The sequence below is a fragment of the Podarcis raffonei genome, chromosome 2 (assembly GCF_027172205.1).
Source record: "Podarcis raffonei isolate rPodRaf1 chromosome 2, rPodRaf1.pri, whole genome shotgun sequence".
Taxonomy (NCBI): Eukaryota; Metazoa; Chordata; class Lepidosauria; order Squamata; family Lacertidae; genus Podarcis; species Podarcis raffonei.
The window spans coordinates 37,168,421-37,179,141 of record NC_070603.1 but is presented as its reverse complement, the minus strand read 5'-3'; the positions used below and the strand labels follow the sequence as shown (position 1 = coordinate 37,179,141).

Sequence of the window (10,721 nt, the reverse complement as noted above, 5' to 3'; positions counted from 1 at the left end):
TCAAACCTAACGGCCCCTGAGCGTCCAAAACCCTGTAATTAAGTTTACAGTATCTCCCTTGACGGCCCAGTTGCGCCGCCAGTGCGTTTCCATGACTTTTTCGGTTGGGAAAACGAAAACGGATTTTTAATTTGAATCGGCCCAGCTCTGGGAGTAGGAGGGGGGAGGGTGGTCTCGCGGTTTGCTTCCGGGTCACAGGCGGCCATTTTGTGGCGCTTAAGTGCTCGGGGAAGGGCGGCACCTCGCTCATTTGCTCGTGGCTGCGCGGAGATGGTGGTGAGCGAATGAGGCCCTGTCCGCGCGCTTGAGACCCGACCGCAGGTCCCGACACCTGCAGCCCCAACGGAAGAGGCCTTCGGCCGCTACTCCTCACTCCCAGCCCTCTCGTCACGCGCCTTCTCCCCCCCCCACCCCCGTCACCGCTCCGCTTCTCCGGCGTCACCCCCTCCTCCCTTCCCTTTCCCCCCTTTCCCCTCCCGCTGCTATGAGTTACGGGCGGCCGCCGCCGGACGTGGAAGGCATGACCTCGCTGAAGGTAGACAACCTGACTTACCGCACCTCCCCGGACACGCTTCGGCGCGTCTTCGAGAAGTACGGCCGCGTCGGGGACGTCTACATCCCCCGCGACCGCTACACCAAAGAGAGCCGCGGCTTCGCCTTCGTGCGCTTCCACGACAAGCGCGACGCGGAGGACGCCATGGACGCTATGGATGGGGCCGTGCTCGACGGGCGGGAACTGCGCGTCCAGATGGCCCGCTACGGGCGGCCGCCCGATTCCCACCACAGCCGCCGGGGGCCCCCTCCGCGCCGGTACGGCAGCGGAGGCTACGGACGTCGGAGCAGGAGGTGAGTGGGGGGGGGGAGAGAAGGCCCCGCGGCTGCTCCGGAGGCCAAGGCTGGGCGGGTGGAGGGGTGTATGGAAAGTGGGATCTTGGGCGTGTGAAGGTAAAGGGAGTGATTGTTGCGAGTAACTTGAGGTGGCAAACGAAAGGCCTGTGGTGTTTGCGGATCGCTTTGGCTCAGGTCGGCGGGAAAGTAGATGGGCCACGTGATCCCCGAGGGCGAGGGATCGAATGGGCGGCGCGGCGTTTTCCCCTTTAGGCGTCATAAACGAGATCTGGCCGGGAAATAGCATTGTGAATTCTAGCCGTTATTCAATCCGCCCTTTTTCTCCCTTCTCAATCCTTCCTCTAACCCGCCCGCTCTCCGCAGTCCTAGAAGACGACGTCGCAGCCGGTCCCGAAGCAGGAGCCGCTCCAGGTCCCGAAGCAGATCGCGGTACAGCCGCTCCAAGTCCAGATCCCGCACACGATCCCGGTCTCGTTCCACTTCCAAGTCCAGGTCTGCCAGAAGGTCGAAGTCCAAGTCCTCTTCTGCCTCCAGATCTCGCTCCCGATCGAGGTCCAGGTCCAGATCAAGAAGCCCCCCGCCTGTTTCAAAGAGGGAATCGAAGTCGAGGTCCCGTTCTAAGAGCCCTCCTAAGTCTCCCGAAGAAGAAGGAGCTGTGTCATCTTAAGAATATGGTAACGTGTCTGGCGGCCTACTGTATTTGCATGCTGTATTGTAGCACTCTAGTGGGTATTGGGTTCTTGAGACAGGATTCTAGCGTAAGTAAATCCTAATGGGGCATGTTCGTTTCTGAGGAGGGCATTTTAGCTTATGGCTATTAAAATAAAATGCAATTTTTTACAGAGACTATATGTTTTGTTGCAATTAATAGCTTGCTTTTTAATATCTATTGTTTGAGACGCAACCTATTTCTGAAATGACTATTTCTTACTGTTCTTACCCAACATCTGCATTTTCCCCTTTAAAGCTGCGGTCTCCTGTTTGCTTAAAGAATATTGGCCAGTATTGCAGATTTTAACTGATTTGGCTGATCCTCCAGGGACCAGTTTCTGTGGGCGTGTATTGGAGCAGGTTTGTCTTTAAATGTTAAAGATACACTATCCTATTAATGACCAATCAGTCCTGTGTTTACAATGCTGAACGGCATCCAATATTTTTAAAAGTGGAAGGTGAATTGCAAGAGCTAATGGAAATCAGTTTTATCTAAAGTACGATTGTGGGCTTCTAAGGATATGTAGGGTGGGGAAAATGGATAGTGTGTCTTTAACCTCCCTCAAATTGTTTGGTCCTGTTTTTTCAACGGAAGTGGGCCTAGAATTGTTAAGTTACATAACTATTTAATGATTCTTCAAGGTTTTGAATAAGAACTAATGCCTAATGTGAATTGGGCTGGATTCAGGTTAAGGGTAGTTCAATCTTAGCCCGACACTATGTAACATCAATAATGGAGATTCAACAGTATCAAAAAATTCTCATGCTGTCTACATTAGTATCCAGTATCATGGTGGGAGGTGGGCATTGCACATTTCTAAAACAGTGAGACAAGGCCAGTATTACTAGGAATCTGAGAGCATCCATAAAATATGGAGGACAAACAAAGGGGTACCTTGCTGAACTATACCTTTTTCAAACCTAGATAACGTCAAAAACATGAGAAACCTACATAAAGGAAGCCTTGGAGGAAGTACGATCGTTAGAATCGCCAGTCCATTGGAGAGATCCCGGCACAACCAACCAGCTGTTGAAAAGGTTATTTTGTAACACTTTGTCTAACTTTTACTTTACTTTTGAGCCTCAAATGGCAGACTTTTACATTTATGTGCCATTTTGTTGCTATTATTCAAATTTCTTGTAATTTAGTGAAGTGAACGACTACAGATTTCATTATTGGCTTGGATATGTGAGGTAAAATTTTCATTTTTGTTCATGTAGTGCTGATTTTGCAAATAAAAGTGATAACTAACTTGCTTCCTCAAGTTTATTAAAGATCTATGCAGCTGTGATATGCTGAATAGCTTAATGCTGTCCACATGCTCAATTTTTGCCTTTAGTATCAAATTCTGAATTTTTTAATTCAAATGCATTTGCAAATACTTCGTTGAAATAGTATCTACAAGTCAAACGTTAAACTTTACAGCTGACAATTATTTTGAACAATTTGTTTTTATCAGACAAAATTCTAATCTCTTCTCTTATGTATTTTTGTGCACTAGGCGCAGTTGTGTAGCAGTTGAGTAATGCTGGTTAGCTGTTAAGGTGGCGTGTTGCAGTGCAGAGTGCTTGGCTGTTTCCTGTTTTCTCCTGATTGCTCCTGTAACGATGCCTTGTCGTGCAGAAACAAATGGCTGTCCAGTTAATTATAATTGCCTGACAACTGCACTTCCAGTCACCCGGGCCTTGCATAAAAATAACGGAGCATACAGTGAGCACATCTAGCTGGTGGTAAACACACCTTATTTTTTTCCAGAATGGTAAATTAGACCATCTACATATGTGAACTTGGATATAAACAAATGTAATGTTAAAAGCATTTGATTCATTCCTCTGTAAGTACTGATTTGGAGTATCTCTTACAACATTCTATACTATAACCACTGTGTCTGTAGTTTAATAAAACACTTACTTGGTGTTCAGTTTTTTGAACTCTTATATCCTGACTCTGCTTTGTATGTTAGAAGCGAACAAAATCTGTCGTCCTATTTCAGAACAGTAGCTAATGTGTATTAACCTTCATTTATATATAACAAATCACATTTGGGGTACTTTTCCTTTGAAATTTGTATGAATTGTTCCAGATTTGCAGGATAGGAGTCAATAATGTACCTCTACAGTACACACTATATAGTAGAGCACACAGATGGGAATATTGCACATAAGTCATTGGAGGTGTTTTCTGGGTGGTGGATACATGAAGTAGGAAACTAAACTGACTAAGCAGAATATGCTATCTTATGTGAGAATGGTTGCACTAAAACTTTTAATAAACATGCTGTGTGCATTGACAGCTATGTTAGGGGCAACAGCTACTTCACTGCTGAATGTCGGGAGAAGACTAGGGGGAACCCTTGAAATGCAAGGAAAAGCACCACCTCATGGTGCCACATAACTCCATTTACTTAAGACCAGGGATGGTCAAATGTGGCCCTTCAGATGTTTTGGGACTACAACTTCCATCATCCCTAGCTAACAGGACCAGTGGTCAGGGATGATGGGAATCGTAGTCCCAAAACATCTGGAGGGCCAAGTTTGGCCATGCCTGTTTAAACAGCATCTGTTGTGAACTGGCTGAATGTACAGCTTTCTAGTATATCCAACCCAAAGGTGTTAGAGGTTAATAACTTTTATTTTAAAACACATCAAAGCAAACCTCTCTTTTAAACAGTAACAGGATCCGACTTGGTTGCTTTATTTGTTGTGAGGATCAGCATTTCAATAGTATGTCTCCCCGGAAGAGTAGAGCCTGCCAGTTGTTCCTTGTTGGCCTCAAAGGATTGCAAGGGCACATAGATGCTTTCCATTTCCCATTTGTGAAGCAGTCCTTCAATAGTCCAGTCAGCACTGAAAGAAACACCAGTCAGCACTTGACTCTTTCTCATTCAATACCTAGGCTTGTGTAATCGCCAACGTGTTTTAAAACTGGCTCCTCAGTAACACTTCAAGGTTACAAGTCACAGAACACCTTGTAAAAATACAAAAATGGTAATAAACTAATAGTGTGCACATTTTAGACCAAGGTCCATCAGTATGCCCTGTGAAAATGCTTGAAGCAAAACACCAAAATTGGAAATTCACAAGCATACCTTCTGATTTGATGTGTAGTCCAGAACTGAGCATGTGGATTCTTTTCCATTAGGTAATGCGCTGTACTTATAACATCTTCAAAGTCTATGAAATAACGGAAGTATTTAATGCAGTAATACTGTAAAGTGGTGGCATTTTACTTTTGTGCCTTTTTTACTTTGGTCTTTAAAAACCTAAGCTGCCATTTATTCCATATTGGAGAAGGGATATAAATTTGTAGAAGTTTGTAAATTATGTGCATTATATTTTGCTGTACAATGGCATAAACACTGTTATCAGAAGTATAAGTTGTAGTAACATCTATTCTAAAAAGCCTCTTCATATAGGCTTTGTTCTTTTAGAGTGTGTGGGGCTTTCATCCAGTTTTGCACATGAGTTCTGTCTGTTTTTCAGATCTTGACCAAGTTTCTACAGAATGGGTAGTGAATGGGACCGCATCCTTGGCCCATGGCTACACTGGCTTAGGCGAATGGGAGTTGGGAACCAAAGGTTCCCCACTCTTGCAACTATATTATTTGTTTATCCAGCTGAATAAAAGTACAACCATTGTATCTGATTCCCATTTCAAAATAAACTCTTCCCATGTTACAAGTGCAGAAGAATATTACACTGTACACACGCACACGTGTGTATCAGGTAGCTTTACATAGCCTTTACTGGTCTGGACTAATTTTTTGAAGAAAGTGCAGGTGGAATAGTCTGCCTCTACCACATGTCAATAAAAGGCCACAGTGTATGTTCCCGTACTGCCATGATAATGGTTATTTGCAGCTCCTAAGATTGTAAAAATTAAAATTATTACAAGCACACGAAAGAGTGAGGAAGGTGTGTTGCTGTCCTATTTGTGTCAGGTACCATCTAATATGCAGAATTTTGCAACCTTAAGACTGGCAGGTGCCCAATTCATTGTGCTATCACTTGAACAACAATTGAATCAACAGTATTATAGTTCATAGGGGACTAGGCCATGGCTTGAAGGTGGAATAGACACTTCGCAGACAGAGGTGTTGGGATTTGGCTTCATTAAAATACCTTGGGTAATGAGAAGAGTTTGAAAACTTTACATGATTTCCACAGCAAGTCGGGATAGATTACAAATCCTCACAGCCAAGCTAATGAGACAACATCTCATTTGCAACATCTGGAGGACCACAGGTTCTCCAGCCCTATAGACTAGTGGTTCTCAAACTTGATTTTTACTACTTTGCTAACAGTCTTGATGGACTTTTCTACAAATTCACACAAAATACTTTTGTAACTACAGTTTTCATTTCTGATGTGCTTGAAGGGATTTTTGTTGCTGTTCCAATACCTGTATTTTAAAAAACCACCACAGCATTATGAAAATAGTGGCCCCCAGGTCATTGCATTCTTAGCCTGCTTAAGAATCTGGCCCTGATCAAAACTATATCCAAAAAAAAAGTGTAGGACCAAGTTGCTTTTTTCACATAGACCTTTAGCAATAGAAAATGCTGACCAAGATGAGTAATTGTCCAGAACAGCTTCATATGTTTTTTTTATTGTGGACATGTTGGGCATTCTGCTCTTGTTGGAAGGAAGACTGGAATATAAGAAAATGAATTCATTTTCATATAATTGACCAATGATGCTTAGTCTGATATATATTAATGAAAAGCAAATATTCACTAGATATAAATACTTCACTAGATTTCCATGAGTCAGTAATTAAGTAATTTAAGAAAAACTCTCATTTACTTTCTAAGTTGCTCTATCCTAGTACAGTATACTCTTGCAGTGCCTAAATCAACGATTTACCATTTCTGTCATTGCAGAGCTCCCACACTTTGTGTTTTGATGATAGTCTAAGTGCTCTAAGAATAGTCTAAAGAAGGAATATCCTTTTTTATTCCTTTTAACTTCCTTTGCTAGTTTCCACATCACTAGTATTTTACTGCATGTCCATTATTATGGACATGCAGTGCACAGAATTTGCATGTGGAACCAGTTTTTCAACATTTGCGCTGTTAACCACAGCCTCTGTGTAAAAGAAAAAAATATAAATCAAGGGGAAGAATATTTTCTTCAGCAATTTGGATAACACACATGGCAGACAGGAGTGGCCTGGAGAGCTGAGGAACTACTCAGGTTTTTGTAGCCACCATTGACACCAATTTAATTTGGTGTCAAATTCTATGCTGTAGATGCTCAGAACATGCACAGCAGTAGATAAAACTTTAGAATTACCTTCTGGTTCGAAAAAAACGTCAGATGCCAAAATAATGTCCACTGGAGGTAGGGCCAATAGACTGGGTGATACATGACCCCAGGTGAGTCCTATGACATGTACTCCTGAGAGGTTATTCATCTGGCAGCTTCTTCGACAGTTGTCCAAACACTGAGGGGATTCTGCGTTATCTGACAATATAATTTCTGCTCCACATTTTGCTGCCACTATCCCAGGAAGACTCACACCTGCTCCAATCTAAACAGAGTAAAAACTGATTTTTAACACCAAATACACGTATAACGAGTTCAGAACTTTACTACAGCTTGGGTGTGTTTCTTCCTCATGATCATCGATAACTGCTAAATGACACAAACGAAAACATACCAGCAGTTTACTCACTAGAAGCCTCATTGCACAATCCGATTTCTAAGGTCTTATTTAATCTTTGATTAAGCGTTTCCTTCAGAAATGAACTGTGTCAACAGTTGTGGTCTGGTCTACATTTGTTTGTTGCAGTTTTTTAGCAGGAAAGCTTGAATGGGGAAGCAGATATAGTTGCAAGGTCTGCTACCCTATTGATATGGTCCATGTCCCAGAGATTTATGGAACTAGGAATTCCTGAATACTATAGAGGATTTTCCAGTGGATAGAGTTGATCCTGTCAAAGCCCTCTGTGTTGCAGTGAGCTTGATAGCATCTGAAGGGTCACACCCATGTTTTAAAAACATAGTTTACTTTATTTTAATATTATAATTTCATACTATAAACCTATATTTCCATGTGTGTTTTCAGGGCCTACCCTATTCCTGTGACTAATCTATTTTCACTTTTTAATTGTAACCCGCAGTGGGACCTGCTGGCGGGTAAATTTTATAATGATGAAGATGATAATAAAATGATTACGATGATTCACCTCCAAAATTCTCTTGCCGCAGACTAGTCTTCTATGAAACCACACATATTGGGCCAGAACCACTGCACAGGGCCAAACGTACATGCCATATTGGGGATCAAGGACCTGAAAAAAGGACATCTTGCTGTAAAACATGGTTGCTTCAGAAACATCTTTTAAAGAAAGATGATACAAGTGCATTTTAAGTTTTCATCAGTTTTCCTTTTTGTAATGGAATTTTTCATTAGAAACCACATACTGAGAAAGAGCTGCAATTGCAATTGTGTAATAGATCAAGGGGGAATCATGTTTGTTTTGCAGAAGACAATTTTTTTTTTCTGCTGGGTGTCCATAAAAGGAGTTGCTGTCATTGATCAGTTATATAGTGCCAGTGAAATTCAGTGAAGCAAAATGATGGTTGCTGGTTGCCAGGATAGGGACCCGACACATAACCAATTTAAAAAGTGATGTAACACAACAACTGAGACCATTAACTCTTGTTTAGATGGCCAAGCAATACTACCATGCTACCATGTGTAATGACTCCAGGATTCATTAGAGTCTATGTAATCTAAAGTGCTGTTACAATCTCAAACAAAAGAGGCTAGCAGCAGCATTGAACATCTGCACATTTTAAAGAATGTCAGCATTGCCACTATTATTCCACCAGTAACGTTAACTCTTGTAACTTTATCATAGTTATGGTCAGTGCTTTTTTTCTAAAAAAATGTTTAGGGGTACTCTCATTTTGACTCAAGAAAATCACCATTTTGATTTAAATCGGAGGAAATAAATACAGTATAGTAAATAGACAAAAACACAAAGATTCACAAAATGTTTAGGGGTATGCGTCCCCCCAGAAAGAAAGCACTGGTTATAGCCAACATCAAAAAAAGAAAAGATATGTTATGGAAGCATTTGTCAACCATACGTTGTATTTGCTAAATTAACACATATAGATAAGAAGTCAAATTACCTATAAATCACTTGTGCATAAAGGACAAATACACAGGCAAACACACATACTCTTCCTGTTATTTTTAAAAATATAAATGCACTGTGCTGAAGTTTCAACCCAGTCTGGCACATCACTGAGGCATGAACCATACATAAACATGTGCAAATGGTCGAGACAGTGCATATATGCTGTGATTTGTTTAGTTGTGAGAGAGTAGAAGTGGCAAAAGAAGCTTGAGATACAAAAGAGACGGGAAAAAAATTCCTGAATTCATTGATTTGTCCTACAAAATGATCACCTGTACCTTACTTCAGTGATTCACAAATAATGGAACAAATTGTGCCAATGGATCACAGGAACATTATGGAAGAGCCATCAGATTTCCAGCTGCTGGTGAACGCTAAGAAAAAAAATCAGCATAATGTACTAACAGTGCAGTCTTGTACATCTCTACTCAGAAGAATGCTCCATTTAGTTCAATGGGATTTATGCCCATGTAAGTGGGCACAAGATTGCAACCTAAGTGGTTTCCACTTTCAGATCAATACTTGAAATTTAAATAGTCCTGAACTAAGATGAAATGTCGTCATTGTTACCTCCTTGTCAACAGATTTGAAAAAAAAGCATTACTTTTCTTTTGCAACAGAATGTCCTGCCAAACCTTTGCAGGGTGGGACTAAAATAACAAGGCTACCTTCTCATCTTCACAATTCGTTTCACGAAGCTTATCACAAAAAAATAACATTTTAAAAATCCTATAAAATTGCCCTTAGTTTTCTCCTAGGAGTTAACATGAAAACAACTTAGGTGATTTTGCCTATCAAAATAAATTAAGCGGCTTTCATTAATATGTCTCTAAGTGGCAAGCAACACCAAATGATTTGTGTGCAATTTACTAGTAATTGCAGACCCATTTGATACATATATTTCTGTATATGTATCTCCTGCCCCATATTTCTTCAGCTTTAAATTGCATAGTTCCAAATTCTGCTTCCTGCAAATACGCATTTAAAAAATGATAATGGATCAGCACCTCAGGAATAAGCACCACTAGCTGATCTCTTTCTTCTTCCTCCTCCTCCTGATGCTCTCCTGCAAACCTGTACTCCCTCACACTGAATTTGCATTCCGGCTCGCACATGGGAACCCTTTTCCCCGCAAGAAGGAAAGCTCCCGGTACATAGACAGACAACCATGAGGTGCTTCCTGAGCATTGGCTGTATCTTACTCGCTATGGACTGATGTGTAAGTGGACCATTCGCAGTCAAGAACGTTAAAGGCGCCTTCCGGCCAAGCACCCTATCGCAGCCAGTTACGAGGAGGGTGGGATTAGGGAAAAGCAGCAGACGGGACGATGGAGTTTGTGCTGCAGCAGAGGTCCCTCGCCTTTTAATTTTTGTTTTACTCAGTCTTCATGGTTCTCAGGCGTTCCCCTGGAGTACCCCGTTGGTTCAATTAATGCATTACTACTCCGGAATTAAAATAAAAATAAGATGAGGTGAGAAAGAACACCTGAACCAACACTCAGCGAAGAGCAGCTGACACTGATAATGGCCAGGAGCTTTCGTGGATCAGAGCCCACTTCGATGCATGGAAGTTTTTAGTTCTTGGTTCTTTTTAAAGAACTTCCGTGGGACCTACTTCCATCCGGTGCACGATATCGGGCACCTGTGATCAGGCCCACATTGCGACATGATCCTCATCCCTGCGCAGAGTCCGGCAATGTCTATGGGTTGGAAGCAAATAAAGAACGCCACATGTTGTTTCCAAGAAATATAAAGCACCTCCCACTGATTGAGCATATCCAGCACACTTTGTCCATAATGCTGCAATCGTTTGCACACTTGCTTGAGGCTGAGCCACTAATTTTAAGTATGATTCAACATGCATGGTGTAACCATCTCCTCGAGCGATGGTTGCAGCTCGTTCTACTCAGAGTACACCTATTGAAATTAACTTGAAATTAACTTCTTGCATTTCAGTGGGTCTACCCTGAGTTGAATACCACCCAAAGAGTTGTGTGTGTCGCCTTA

At 41.9% G+C, this 10,721-nt stretch overlaps 2 protein-coding genes across 5 annotated transcripts; one reads left to right on the top strand and one right to left on the bottom strand.

Annotated features, from left to right (window-relative positions):
* The first annotated feature begins 215 nt into the window (after window positions 1-215).
* Window positions 216-3,498, top strand: SRSF2 (serine and arginine rich splicing factor 2). 3 transcript variants are annotated; one of them, XR_008328829.1, is made up of 4 exons: window positions 216-846; window positions 1,213-1,523; window positions 1,817-1,920; window positions 2,486-3,498. XR_008328829.1 is itself a non-coding variant. In XM_053376029.1 (3 exons), exons 1-2 carry the CDS (start codon window positions 485-487, stop codon window positions 1,514-1,516), a joined length of 666 nt encoding a protein of 221 aa, XP_053232004.1. In that variant the 5' UTR covers window positions 218-484; the 3' UTR covers window positions 1,517-1,523; window positions 2,486-3,498. The 3 variants fall into 3 exon arrangements, 1 of the variants encoding a protein (XP_053232004.1); XR_008328828.1 differs by lacking the exon at window positions 1,817-1,920 and having other exon boundaries at window positions 218-846; window positions 2,486-2,598; window positions 3,063-3,498; XM_053376029.1 differs by lacking the exon at window positions 1,817-1,920 and having other exon boundaries at window positions 218-846.
* Window positions 3,499-4,173: 675 nt separating this feature from the next.
* METTL23 (methyltransferase like 23) lies at window positions 4,174-10,542 on the bottom strand. Of its 2 annotated transcripts, none has more exons than XM_053376030.1 (5): window positions 10,330-10,542; window positions 7,752-7,856; window positions 6,856-7,093; window positions 4,650-4,734; window positions 4,174-4,407 (listed from the first exon to the last, which is right to left on the bottom strand). In XM_053376030.1, the coding sequence occupies exons 1-5, from the start codon at window positions 10,333-10,335 to the stop codon at window positions 4,224-4,226; spliced, it is 618 nt and encodes a 205-aa protein (XP_053232005.1). In that variant the 5' UTR covers window positions 10,336-10,542; the 3' UTR covers window positions 4,174-4,223. The 2 variants fall into 2 exon arrangements, with proteins under 2 accessions (XP_053232005.1, XP_053232006.1); XM_053376031.1 differs by lacking the exon at window positions 10,330-10,542 and adding an exon at window positions 9,917-10,048.
* Window positions 10,543-10,721: the final 179 nt, after the last annotated feature.